The sequence below is a fragment of the Halichoerus grypus genome, chromosome 4, assembly GCF_964656455.1.
Source record: "Halichoerus grypus chromosome 4, mHalGry1.hap1.1, whole genome shotgun sequence".
In the NCBI taxonomy this organism is placed as follows: Eukaryota; Metazoa; Chordata; class Mammalia; order Carnivora; family Phocidae; genus Halichoerus; species Halichoerus grypus.
Window position 1 is genome coordinate 190,788,568 of NC_135715.1, and position 14,038 is coordinate 190,802,605.

At 44.0% G+C, this 14,038-nt stretch overlaps 3 protein-coding genes across 8 annotated transcripts in view; all 3 read left to right on the plus strand.

Moving 5' to 3' along the window:
• The window catches only part of RAMP1 (receptor activity modifying protein 1), a 202,186-nt gene that overhangs the window by 154,665 nt on the left and 33,483 nt on the right, over positions 1-14,038 (plus strand). The window lies entirely within an intron of this gene.
• SCLY (selenocysteine lyase) overlaps positions 1-14,038 on the plus strand; it is a 38,525-nt gene that overhangs the window by 7,980 nt on the left and 16,507 nt on the right. For 5 of the 6 annotated variants that reach the window (XM_036086457.2, XM_036086458.2, XM_036086460.2 and 2 more), the window contains 3 exons: positions 5,200-5,380; positions 13,112-13,239; positions 13,589-13,753. In XM_036086457.2, the coding sequence (XP_035942350.1) occupies positions 5,200-5,380; positions 13,112-13,239; positions 13,589-13,753 (474 nt within the window). The remainder of the gene's footprint in view (positions 1-5,199; positions 5,381-13,111; positions 13,240-13,588; positions 13,754-14,038) is intronic. The other variant, XM_036086459.2, reaches the window with a different exon arrangement.
• Positions 9,560-10,047, plus strand: LOC118532062 (cytochrome c oxidase subunit 7B, mitochondrial). The gene has a single exon (XM_036086463.2). It carries the CDS (start codon positions 9,661-9,663, stop codon positions 9,901-9,903), a length of 243 nt encoding a protein of 80 aa, XP_035942356.1. The 5' UTR covers positions 9,560-9,660; the 3' UTR covers positions 9,904-10,047.

A 14,038-nucleotide genomic window follows, 5' to 3' on the forward strand; every position in this document is an offset into this window, starting at 1 on the left:
TTTGCAAATTAGCTTCATATAATTAGTACTTATCCTAAAAGTAAATTCCAGATGTCTGATAGGACATTTGTAACATAACGTGTAAATTAACTTGCATTATTTCAACAGAGAGTTTCCCCTTCATTTTGCCCTGGAATTATCCCTTTAAGTCCCTACTAAATTGATTGCCTTATTAAGATTTTGAGGTTTGACCCATTCCAGATGTACTTTTAGATTGATAGAAATGCTCAAAGACAGTGGGATGGTGTCAAGGCTTCTGCTCAAATAGTAATACTGTCTCCCTTTCTGGGAAGGAAGGCGTGACTGTCACCCACAGGTGATGTGACTGTCCATGTGGAAAACCCAGGAGAGTCTGCGGCTAGATTATTAGAGTTAATAAGAAAAGTTAGCAGTTACTAGATACAAAAATCAGTCGTGTTTTTATGTACCAGTGACAAGCAGGTGTGTTGTCAAAAATCGATCTCTGTGCTCTGGAACCAAAATAACACGAAGACAGTTTGGGGATAAAGAGGAACGACAGTCTATTACTTTGCCAGGCAAGGGAGGCCGCAGCAGGCTGATGCCTTCAGAACTGCAGACCCGCCCGGGGTAAAAGGCTCAGGGCTTTCATAGGAAAATACAGGATCCGGCAGCGTCGATAGGAATCTGGTGCATCCTGCCAGCCGCCTTCATCGTGTCTCCATAGTGGTCTCATGACCAGCGTCAGCGCCGGCCATCCGAGTCTCATTACTAAGTATCGATACCGAGTTCCTGGAACAAAGGATTCTACAGAAAAGCAAGTGAAGGGGAGGGGCTGGCTTCAAGAATGAGGAGAAAAATGTGGTCCGTTTCAAGTCAAACCTTGCTGGAGCATTCGTGTGTTCCTCTTAGTTTCCATATAGAGGTTTGTATAGCGGTTTCAGGTTTTTACCGGAGCACGAAAAATATCAAATACTTAGGAAATCTAACAAAAAAGAATTTGTAAGACCTTCTTCATAGACCCCGCCCCACCCAGAAAGTAATAGAAATATTAGTGTATACCACCTTCTAAGAAGTTCTGAATAAACGGAGCAATTCACCAAGCTCCCAGATTGGAAGACCCAGTGTTCTAAATACATCAGTTCTTCCCAATTAATCTGTAGATTCAATGCAACCTCAGTCAAAATCCTGACACTTTTTTGGTGGAATCTCACAAATTTATATGGAAATACCAAAGGCCAAGAATTGTCAAGACCTCTGGAAGATTAAGAACACAGTGAAATGACTTGCTCCACCAGATATCCATCCTTCTGTAAAGCTTACTAATTAAGGCACGTGGTCTTCGGGCAGGGACAGACAGTAGACCAGAAACAGCGCCATGCATGTATGTGCACTTGTCATATGACTGAGGTAGCCATGTATCTTGGTTTGCTCAGGACAGTCCCAGGATATACGTGTTGTCCTGCATAATTTAGTAGTGCCCTCTTATTCTTTTTTTTTTTTTAATATTTTATTTATTTGACAGAGAGAGACACAGTGAGAGAGGGAACAGAAGCAGGGGGAGTGGGAGAGGGAGAAGCAGGCTTCCCGCAGAGCAGGGAGCCCAACGTGGGACTCGACCCCAGGACCCCAGGATCATGACCTGAGCCGAAGGCAGACGCTTAACTGACTGAGCCACCCAGGCGCCCCTCTTTTTTTTTTCTTTTTTAAGATTTTACTTATTTCTTTGACAGAAAGAGACACAGCGAGAGAGGGAACACAAGTGGGGGAGAGGGAGAAGCAGGCTTCCCGCTGAGCAGGGAGCCCAATGTGGGGCTCGATCCCAGGACCCCGGGATCATGACCTGAGCCGAAGGCAGACGCTTAACGACTGAGCCACCCAGGCGCCCCTCTTTTTTTTTTCTTTTTTAAGATTTTACTTATTTCTTTGACAGAAAGAGACACAGCGAGAGAGGGAACACAAGTGGGGGAGAGGGAGAAGCAGGCTTCCCACCGAGCAGGGAGCCCGATGTGGGGCTCGATCCCAGGACCCTGGGATCATGACCTGAGTCGAAGGCAGACGCTTAACGACTGAGCCACCCAGGCGCCCCAGTGCCCTCTTATTCTTAGGTTTTTCTGGCTCAGATGCTAGATTATATGATCACCATATATGACTGAGGTAGCACAGTGGAGCAGGAAGAAAGAATGGTCTCCAGTAAATGGTGCTGGGACAACTGTATGTTCACAGAGAAAAAGGAAATTGGATTTCTGCTTCACAACATAAAATAATAATCATAACTTTGGGCATAATAAATACCTAATTATGGAAAATAAAATTTAGAAAGCTTTCAGGTGATAAGTTTATATCTTTGTGATGATTAAGAGCAATGAATTTCTTCTATACGATACAGAAAGCATTAACCATAAAGGAGAAGGCTGATAAATGGTACCACCACCACCACAAAACAGACTTTACTTCATCAAAGAGTCCTATGAAGAAAACAAAAAGACAAGCTAGACAATGGGAGAGGACATTCACAATATATAACTGACAAAAGACTAGCATCTAGGATATAAAGGCAGGTAACCCAATGGAAATATGGGCAAGAAACTTGAGTATGTGCTTCACAAAGCAGGCGCCAGTTTCTACATGTGAAAATACTTGGCGTCGGGCGCCTGGGTGGCTCAGTCGTTAAATGTCTGCCTTCGGCTCGGGTCATGGTCCCAGGGTCCTGGGATCGAGTCCTACATCGGGCTCCCTGCTCTGCGGGGAGCCTGCTTCTCCCTCTCCCACTCCCCCTGCTTCTGTTCCCTCTCTTGCTATGTCTCTCTCTGTCAAATAAATAATAAAATCTTTAAAAAAAAAAAAAAAGAAAATACTTGGCATCGTCATCAGAGTAAAAAACATTGAAACACGTCTGCACGCCCATGAGAATGATAAAAGGTAAGCATTGCAATGGTAGTAAGTGTGGACAAAGGACGCAGAGCAGTAAGCCCGAGCGTAAGCTGGAATGCCGATTTGGGAAAGGGGCTGTTATCTGGTGACGTTGAAGCCGTGCATACGCCGTCAGCCAGCAGTCCTGCTCCCAGGGCGTAGCGTAGACAAGTGAGGTGCGTGCGCACCAGGGCACAGGCACAGACTGGTCACGACAGCGAGAAACTGGGAGCAACCCAGGGGTCCCTCAAAATTAGCATGGACCAATGTTAATACACTGTGTTCAGTCCTACAGCGGAATGTCACACGGGACCTGCAGCAACGCGCGTGGATCTTGAGATGCCGAATGAATGAAGTCAGTCAAAGGGTCCATTGAGCCCGGTCTGGCTGAGTGAGGGGTCGGGGAGCTGCCACCACGCCCCTGGGCCCCACAACCACCACTGCGACCAGACTCTTGGTGGCCCACAAGGAGCTGCCTCAGCCCCAGCTGCCTGGTAGGGCCATCCTGGTCTCATCTGGTGCCAAGGACGTTCGTGGTCTGCGAGCACATGGTGCATTTTCAGATGTGACCTGGTGGTTCCCACAGAGGCCCCTGTCCTCCCGTTGGGGCCCAGGGCAGGGCAGCCATTTCCAGGGTTCAGCAGCGACTGACAGACACATGCAGCACGTGGGAGGGGCTTGGGCATCTCCATCCTGTTCACAGTCATTGGGTCATCTTTTACACTACCATCCACGGTGGCCTTAAATGGGATTGTAGGGACTCTGCAGCCACGTGGAGCCCTAAAGGAACCTCTCCTCTGGATAGAATGGCTGTGTGGCAGCATTTTCTACAAGGGTGTGTGTGACCTGGGACCTCTAAGGAAGCATCCACGGGTTGGAGAAACCCATCTGAGTCATTCGTCCCCGACCACCTCCTCACTGTTGCCTGATCCAATGTGTCGCCCATTGGTGAGCCACAGAGGGGGCTGCCTTGGCGTGCCACCAGCTGGCCACTGTCTTAAGTCCTCTGCACACAGGATGGCAGCACATGGGCACCTCAGCACAGCGCAAGCACTGCCCCCCCGCATCGTGGGGTACCCCCAGATGCTCCAAGGGATTGGATCTTTACTGAGAAAAAGTTCGTTCAGTTCTACTCATATGAAGGTCAGAAGGAGACAAAATAAACAGTATTGTTTAGAGGTGCTTGCATAGGAAGTCAGAGTATCCAGAAGAGCAGGGAAATGATTACCATACAAATCAGGGTGGTAGTCAGCTCCGTGGGGGTGGGGAGGGCACAGTGATTGAGGGGGGCCCGGTGTGCTTCTGCGTGGGGCAGTGTCCACTGTCTTGATCAGGTAACAGTCACTCAGTATTCACTGCCTTACTTCTCTGTTAAACTTACGTTTATATTTTATACACTTTTCTGTATATATGTTATAATTTAAAATAAGAGAAAAAAAAAATTTTTTTTTTTTAAAGTCTTCTCCTACCCTGAACCCTTCAGTTATCCACTCTGGCTACAGGAAACCAATATTGTTAGCTTCCTGGTGTCTTCCAGAGAGTCTATGCATTAAAAGCAAATAACTATGTAGATTTATATATTCTTATCTCCTTCCCTGTTTACCCTTTCAAGGATATTTTTGCATATATGAGCAAATGTGTGTGTATTTCCCCTTTTTTATACAAATTGGGTAGAATACTGTATATAATGTCTGCTACCTTTTTTTATTATTATTTAGCAAGTATATTTGTATTTGAGATCTTTTGGTCTCTGCACATAAAGCGTTTCCTTGATGTTTATACCTTGGTGTCCATTGAGCAGCGTTGCATGATTTATTTAACAAGTCCCTTTATTGGTAGACTCTGAAGGGCTTTCCGAGGTTGAGCTGTTACAAACAGTGCTACACCTAATAGACAACCTTTCTGTACATCATTTTGCTTCTATGCAAGTGTAGTGATTGGATCAAGTCCAAGACGCAGACATGCTGGGTCAGAGGGCTTATCTGATAGATATGCCAAATGGCCCTTAATATGTCAGATTATACTCCCATCAGCAGTGGGTACCTGGACAAAATATTCTTTTTTGATAGATTTATAAAATTTAAAAATTCATAACATTGCTTAATAAGACAGGCATAATTGACTGGAAATGAATTCTGACATTTTTGAAAGGTTGAAACCCCAAATCTTTGTCGTTGGGCATTCAAATGTGCAGCTCAAAAGTTGAATGTCTTCAAGACCATTCTTTCCTTTTTAAACGTTAGTCACAGGAAAATGAAGTCAGAGAAAGTGCTACTCTCGCTGTCCCCTTAGTCCAGGTGTCGTAAATGCTCTTTCTGCTCTCTGCAGTCAAACAACTTAGTAATTCATTCCGTGGTGAAACATTTCCACCAAACCCGCCCCTCCAAGGGGAGCCTGGCCGAGCTGTGCAGCCCACTGGATGGGGCCACACCCCACCTTATCACCTGCACCGTGGAACACGACTCCATCCGTCTGCCCCTGGAGCACCTGGTGGAAGAACGGGTGGCCGGTGAGTGACCAGCCTGGCGGATTCTGCAAGGCAGCTCCGCTTACGACCACTAACTGATTCTAGGACCCGGTGAATCATTTACCCTCCGCTCGCAGCCTCCCTGGCCGTCCGCAGGTGCAAAGGTCACATAGCCTGTCCCCACACGGGAACCAGTGAATGCTGCCAGGTTGTCCCTTAGGGAAAAGATGGGTCATCAACGTGGAGATCTAGTCTAGATCTATCAAGTAAACGATACTTTGGATTCTTGTATATAATATATACGTATTGAAATAGTATGCCTGTAAATGCTAAACCGAGCTGTTCACTTGGATTGCAATGATTAAATCTTGGCTTCCTCTTCCTCCGATAGGAGGAACAAGGGTCAAATAGACCTCAGCGTCAGGGGGTAAACACCAGAATGAATGTGCTCTTGCTGGACGACTTCATCTCAGCACAGGGGAGGGAGGCCTCGCCAGGCGGGCAGGCGGCTCGGGGGCAGACGGCTGGCCAGGCAGGCTGAGGGTCGGGCGGGTGGGCTTGGCCAGCCGTGGCAGCGACTCTGACCTTTCGCTTTTCCCGTGCTATGAAGTCTCAAGACACGGGGCACAGACCACGAACTTCAGAAAACTAAGAGCCCTTTTCTCCCCCAAGACAGCCGAGGTGAATACTTTCCTTTAAGCAAAGTGACGTTCCTCTCTGCCCCTCTAATCTGCCTGGAAACCTGAAGGTGAATTGAGGGAAAGTATTTTTATCATAAAGATAAAGGACTGTAACATAGTGCTCCGTTTGACTATGAAGCCTTTCTATGGATTTTCCTGTTTGACTACTACAAGGGTTTTTCTCTTTCTGGTCTTACCTAGATGCACTACTTTAAAAAAAGAGATCAATCAGGTCTGACTTTCTTATTTCAGCTCTTGTTCCTTTCAGTTCCTGGTGCCTTTTTTTTTTTTCTGTCTTTCTTATTTTTCTGTACTTACAGGGAAGGGCGACACATCATTCTTAGTTGCTGTTGCGTTTAACTTCCTGCTTAAATTACACAGATTTTGGGTGGCTCAGTCGTTAAGCGTCTGCCTTCAGCTCAGGTCATGATCCCTGGGTCCTGGGATCGAGCCCCGCATTGGGCTCCCTGATCAGCAGGGACTCTGCTTCTCCCTGTCCTGTTCAGTGGTTCTTAGTTTATTCACCAAGTTGTGCAACCATCACCATAATCAGTTATAGAACATCTCATCACCCCCCAAAACCTTGTACCCATCCGCTGTAATTCTCCATTTACCTCAACCCCAGACAACCACTAATCCATGTCCTGTCTCTAAAGATTGCCCTATTTCGGAGGACTTTCGTATGAATGGAATCATAGAATATGTGGTCTTTTTGACTGATTTCTTTCAATTAGCATGTTTTCAAGGTTCATTCATGATGTAGCATGTACCAGTACTTAATTTCTTTTTATGGATTTATAAAATTCCATTTTATGTGAATTCTAATTTATATAAATAATATTCACATTACTTATCCATTCATCAGTTGACGATCATTTGGCATTATGAATAATGCCATTATGAACCTTTGTGTACAAGTTCTTGTGTGGATGTATGTTTTTATTTCTCTTGGGGTTATACCTAGGAGAGGAATAGCTGGGTCACAGAGTAACTCTGTGTTTAAGCTTTTGAGGTGACCTTTGTATTCCAAAGCAGCTGCACCCTTTTATGTTTCCACCAGCAGGGCACAAGGGTTCCTATTTCTCTATCCTCGACAACGCTTGAGATTGTCTGTATCTTTTATTATCACTATCCCAGGGGGTGTGCAGTGGTATCTCATGGTTTTGATTTGCATTTCCCTGATGGCTGATGATGTTGAGCATCCTTTCATGTGCTTAATAAAAAGACGAGTAATCCTTTTTTTTTTTTTAAATATTTTATTTATTTGAGAGAGAGAGCAGGGGGAGGGGCAGAAGAAGAGGGAGAAGCAGACTCCCCGCTGAGCAGGGAGCCCGACGTGGGGCTCGATCCCAGGACCCCGGATCAAGGCAGATGCTTCACCGACTGAGCCACCCAAGTGCCCAAGACGAGTAATCCCAGCCAGAGCGGCCTGCCTTTTGCTCTCCTTTGAGTCTTGCAGTGGATACGTGAGCTCTGCCCTTCTCTGGCTCCTACCCCGTCCCTGGAGCCTGCCCAGGCCTGCAGTCCTGTCTCGGGCACATGGTGCTCTTCTCAGTCACAGCCAGTGCTTCTGCCACACACCTGCAGGGGGTGTGGTGGGGGTGCTAGGTCATCACACCAGCCCCTGCCTGCCTCAGCAGTTTGCCCTCCTCACGCTCCATGCTGTGCACTCTGCACTTGGATGATCACTACATCCTTTCATAGTTTTCGCCTATTACTGTTCTGAGTGTTTTTTTCCTATTCTTATTAATCTAATGCCATCATCTTTCTATATTCTGGGAATTCCTCAAAATTCCTTGTCCACAGGTGATACCCCTAATTTAGAAAACATCTGTTCTCTCATTTAGGGCCTTGAGGGGAGAGTGGATGCATTTGTCTTATACCATTTTGAGCCAAAATCTTGATTCAGTCACCTTCACTTATTATTCATCTGTAGTAATGAGATTATAAGAGCTTGGAGCAGTGCCTGGAACCTAGTAGGTGATTAACGAGTGTTGGCTCAGTGTCGAGTGAGTGAAGGTTAAGTACTTGGTACGTTAAGGTGCTCTCGTGAAGATGGTGGAGTAGGAAGATCCTGGGATCACCTTGTCCCATGGATACACCTAGATAATATCCACATCAGTGTAAATAACCCCAAAAAATGACCTGAAGACTGGCAGAACAAATTCTCCACAGCTAAACGTAGAGAGGAGGCCATGTTGAAGAGGATAGGAAGGGCGGAGACAGGGTTGGAAGCCAGATGGACCTGTGGGACTGTACATGGGGGGAGGGACACCATGGGCTCAGAGAGGGGAGAAGAGCAGACCCCATCCAGGAACCCCAGGTATGAAGAACCTGCACTGGGAAGATGGATCCCCATAACATTAGCTTTGAAAACCAGAGGGGCCTAATTTTGTGAGTTCTTATAATCAGTGGGGCTTAACACCTAGAACTTTAAAAATCAATAGGCTTGGCTCTGGAAGAGCTGGGAGACGAAGAGGAAACTGAAGTCCCACCCTTACAGAGACAGTACAACTAACAGCCCCATGGAAATACAGCATAGAAACAGCAGTTTGATAAACTCCTTGGGTATGGGAGGGAGATTTATTTACTATTCTCGGAGTGTCTGCTGGAGGGGCGTGGTATCTTTTGGAAGACTTCCCCAAGAACAAAGGAGCTGGCAGATGCCTTTTCCCTCCTCCAGCTCCCAGCCAGATACACAGACACCCAAGGGAACCAGTGTAGTGCAATACTCTCCACCTAGCTTGCTAACAATGTACCCCACCCCACACTCTTCTGTGGACCCACACCCTCCATCCTGGCCTGGGTAGTTTTCCTGGGCAGCTGCAGGTCCCTTCCTGCAGGGGACTGGTGCAGACCTTGTTGGAACTGCATGTCCCACCCCTACGTTTTCCTGCAGACCCACCCACTAACAACACAGGGACCAAACCCTGTCTACAACAGGCAAAGACAGCCATTGCAGACAATTGGACTGAAGGCAAATGCCACAACAGTAGGGTGCACATAGGAGACACCCCTAGGTTCTAGTGAACAGGGAACACCACACACAGCAGGGCACTATCGGACCTCTCCTTCATAAGGCCACTAATTTCAAGAGCAGGAGACCTAGCTGACTTTCCTAACACATAGAAACAGACAGAGTTAGACAAAATCAGAAGACGGAAGAATCTGTCCCAAATGAAAAAACAGGACAAAATCACGGCAAGAGAGCTAAATCAAATAGAGGTAAATAATATGCCTGATAGAGAATTTAAGGTAATGGTCATTAGGTATTCACTGGACTTGAGAAGAAAGTGGAGGATCTCAGTGAAACCCTCAACAAAAAGAAAACATTAAAAAGAACCAAGAAGAGATGAAAAACTCAATAACTTAAATTAAAAATACACTAGAGGGAATAAATAGCAGATTGGGGAAGCAGAAGAATGGATCAGCGACCTGGAGGACAGAGTAATGGAAAGCAATCAAACTAAACATAAGAGAGAAAAAAAAGAATAATAAAAAATGAACGTAGATTAAGGGAACTCAGTGACACCATCAAAAGTAATAACATTGGGGTTTTTCAGGGCTCTTTGCAAGGAGACTTGGAACGAAGTCATAGCAAAGCAGCAGCTGCAGTTGCACCATTCTGTTTTCAGCTTCAGAATGTTTCCCATAGCCAGAAGCGCTCTAAGTCGTCTCCGAGTTCAAAGCATTCCACAAACAATGGCAAGGCAGAGCCACCCGAAAAGGACACCTGATTTCCATGACAAATATGGTAATGCCGTACTAGCTAGTGGAGCCACTTTCTGTATTGCTGTATGGGCATATACAGCAACACAAATTGGAATAGAATGGAACCTGTCCCCTGTTGGCAGAGTCACCCCAAAGGAATGGAGAGATCAGTAATCATCCCAGTTGGTGTAATACTGAATTGTTTCAAAACCAACTCATAATTGATGCCAAGTAAAAGCACTGTGCACCCATTAAAATATAGCATGGTTGAAGAAATAAAGTACATTTGAAACCTTAAAAAAAAAAAAATAATAATAACATTGGCATCATAGATTTCCCAGAAGGATGAGAGAGAGAAAAGGGGACAGAAAATGTATTCAAAGAAATAATAGCTGAAAACTTCCCGAATCTGGGAAAGGAAACAGAAATCCAGATCCAGGAGACAGCTCCCACCAAATCAACCCAAGGAGGGCCACACCAAGATACATAGTAATTAAAATGGCAAAAAAGTAGTGATAAAGAGGGAATTGTAAAAGCAGCAAGATAAAACAATTATATACCAGGGAAACCCAATCAGGCTATGAGCTGATTTTTCAGCAGTAATTTTGCAGGCCAGAAGAGACTGGTGTGATATCTTCAAAGTGCTGAAAGAAACCTGCAGCCAAGAATACTCTATCCAGCAGGCCTATCATTCAGAATAAAAAGAGAGATAGGATTTCCCAGACAAACAAAAGTTAAAAGAATTCAATACCACCAAACCAGCTGTATAAGAAATGTTAAAGGGGAGGGGACTCTTTTTGTAGAAAGACCATAAATAAGAATAAGAAAAGTAGGAAGCACAAAAGCAGTAAATTAAGTATATCTATAAAAATCAGTCAAGGAATTCATAAAATAAAAGGATGTAAAGTATGACACCACATACCTAAAATGTGTGGGGGAGAGGAGGAAAAATTTAGTGATTTTAGAATGGGTTCAACCATCAACTTACTACAAACTGCTATTATGCATAAGATGTTCTATTTAAACCTAACGGTAACCACAAATCAAAAACCAGTAATAGGTATGCAAAAAATAAGGAGTACTGAAAGTCCTAGACACAGCAATCAGATAAGAAAAGGAAATAAAAGTCATCCATATTGGTAAGGAAGAAGTAAAATTTTCACTATTTGCAGACGACATGATACTCTACATAGAAAACACTAACAACTCCACCAAAAAACTACTAGAACTGATAAATAAATTCAGTAAAGTCGCAGAATACAAAATTAATATACAGAAACCCATAGCATTTCTGTACACTAATGATGAAGCAGCAGGAAGAGAAATTAAGAAACCAGTCTCATTACAATTGCACCAAAAACAGTAAGATACCTAGGAATAAACCTGACCAAAGAGGTGAAAGACCTGTACTCTGATAACTATGAAGTTGATGAAAGAAATTGAAGATGACACAAATGGAAAGACATTCGATGCTCATGAATTGGGAAAACAAATAATTGTTAAAATGTCCATACTACCCAAAGCAATCTACAGATTTAATGCAATCTCTAGCAAAATACCAGTAGCATTTTTCACAGAATTAGAACAAACAATCCTAAAATTTGTATGGAACCACAAAAGACCCCAAATAGACAAAGGAATCTTGAAAAAGAAGAACAAAACTGGAGGTATCACAATCCCAGATTTCAAGATACACTACAAAATTGAAGTAATCAAAACAGTATGGTACTGGCACAAAAATACACAACATAGATCAATGGAACAGAATGGAAAACCCAGAAATAAACCCACAATTATATGGTCAATTAATCTTCGACAAAGCAGAAAAGAATATGCAATGGGAAAAAGTCTCTTCAACAAATGGTGTTGGGGAAATTGGACAGCTACATGCAAAAGAATGACACTGGACCACTTTCTTACATGCTATGCAAAAATAAACTCAAAATGGATTAAAGACCTAAATGTGAGACCCAAAACCATAATAATCCTAGAAGAGAGAGCAGTCAGTAATTTCTTTGACGTGGGCATAGCAGGTTCTTTCAAGATATGTCCCCTTAGGCAAGAAAAACAAAAGCGAAAATAAACTATTGGGACTACATCAAAATAAAAAGCTTTTGCACAGCAAAGGAAACAATAAACAAAACAAAAAGACAACCTACTGAATGGGAGGAGGTATTAGCAAATGACATCTGATAAAAGGTTAATATCCAAAATATATAAAGAACTCATACAATTCAGCACCAAAAAAATCAAATAATCCAATTAAAAAATGAACAGACATTTCTCTAAAGAAGACATCCAGATGGCCAACAGACACGTGAAAAGATGCTCAACCTCACTCATCACCAGGGAAATGCAAATCAAAACTACAATGAGATGTCACTTCACGCCTGCCAGAATAGCTAATATCAAAAACACAAGAAACAAGTGTTGGCAAGGATGTGCACTGTTGGCGGGAATGCACACTGGTGCAGCCACTGTGGAAAACAGTATGGAGGTTCCCCAAAAAATTAAAAGTAGAATTACCATATGATCCAGTAATCACACTACTGGGTATTTACCCAAAGACTATGAAAACACTAATTTGAAAAGATATAAGCACCCCTATGTTTATTGCAGCATTGTTTACCATAGCAAAGACATGGAAGCAACCCAAGTGCCCATTGATAGATGGAAGAAGATGTGGTGATGTATATAATGGAATATTACTCAGCCATAAAAAAGAATGAAATCTTGCCATTTGCAACAACATGAATAGATCTAGAGAGTATAATGCTAAGTGAAATAAGTCAGAGAAAGATAAATACCATATGGTTTCATTCATATGTGAAATTTAGTTAAGAAAATGAGCAAATTAAAAAAGAGACAAACCAAAAACCAGACTTAAATATAGAAAACACAGTGATGGTTACCAGAGGGCATGTGGGTGGGGGGGCGGGGGGAACAGGTGATGGGGATTAGTAGTAGATTTACCATGATGAGCAGTGAGTAATGGATAGATGTGTTGAATCACTATATTGTAGACCCAAAACTAATGTAACACCATATGTTAATTGTACTGGAATTAAAATAAAATTTTTGAAAAATAGATGCTCATGAACTAAGAGTGTATTACCTCCTTGTGGGCCCCTCAGCAGCAGAATGGAGAGTGTGTTCCACAGAACAAACTCAGCAACTGAAGCTGCTTTAAGGGAGCATTCACATTGGCTATATCCATGTGCTGTGATGATGGGTGGCTTATATTCCTTATAGTTTTCTGAACTTTTACAATAAATTACTTTTTAAATGTGGAAAATACTTTTGTTAAGCTGTATCTAAATGAACTTTCAAAAGAGGTTATTTTATAAGATTAACCTTGGTATGTGTGTTTTTTTTCCCTCAGCAGTCACCTTTGTGCCAGTATCCAAGGTGAATGGGCAGGTGGAGGTTGCGGACATCCTGGCAGCTGTCTGCCCGGCCACGTGCCTCGTGACTATCATGCTGGCCAATAACGAGACTGGTGTCATTATGGTGAGTTATTTATCCTTTTAAGAAAATCTAGTGAGGAATGAAGGGGGCCCAGACTCTGCTTGATATTCTCATGCATCTCATCTGGGGCCTTTTCTTTTCTTTCTCCTCCTTCATCTTCATCTTCGTCATTTTTGTCTTCGTCGTTGTCTTCATCTTCTTTCTTCCTTCCTTCCTCCTCCTTCCTTCCTCCTCCCTCCTCCTTCTTTCCTCCTCCCTCCTCCTCTTCCCCCCTTCCTCCTCCCTCCTTCCTCCTCCTCCTACTCTCCTCAGTAATGACTCCTTATTTCTTTCATTCAGTTTTCATGAAATCAAAGAGACATACTCAACTGTTTATTTTTCCCTACTTCAGCCCATCTCTGAAATCAGTCAGCAAATTAAAGCCCTGAACCAGAAGCGGGTAGCTTCCGGGCTGCCGGTCATTCTGCTACACACAGATGCGGCACAGGCCCTGGGGAAACGGCACGTGGATGTGGAGGACCTGGGTGTGGACTTCCTGACCATCGTTGGGCACAAGGTGCGTCCACAGAGGCTTCCTTCCTTCCATGACCTCAAGGCTCACCTTAGAGCAGAGCCCACAGCACCACTGATCATCCATTTGTTGTCCAGTGCTGTCGGGGGACACAGTGGTGCAATTTGCAGCCCCCACTGTCACAAGCTGAAGAAGGAGAGACCAGCAGCACCCCAACTTGAGACAGGAGGGGGTGGACAGGCAGGGCTGTGGAAGGACATAGAGGCCTCAGGTGAGACATAAGGCAGGTGGCTTCAGCCAGATATTGAGTGTGCTTTGCAGTGGGCAGAG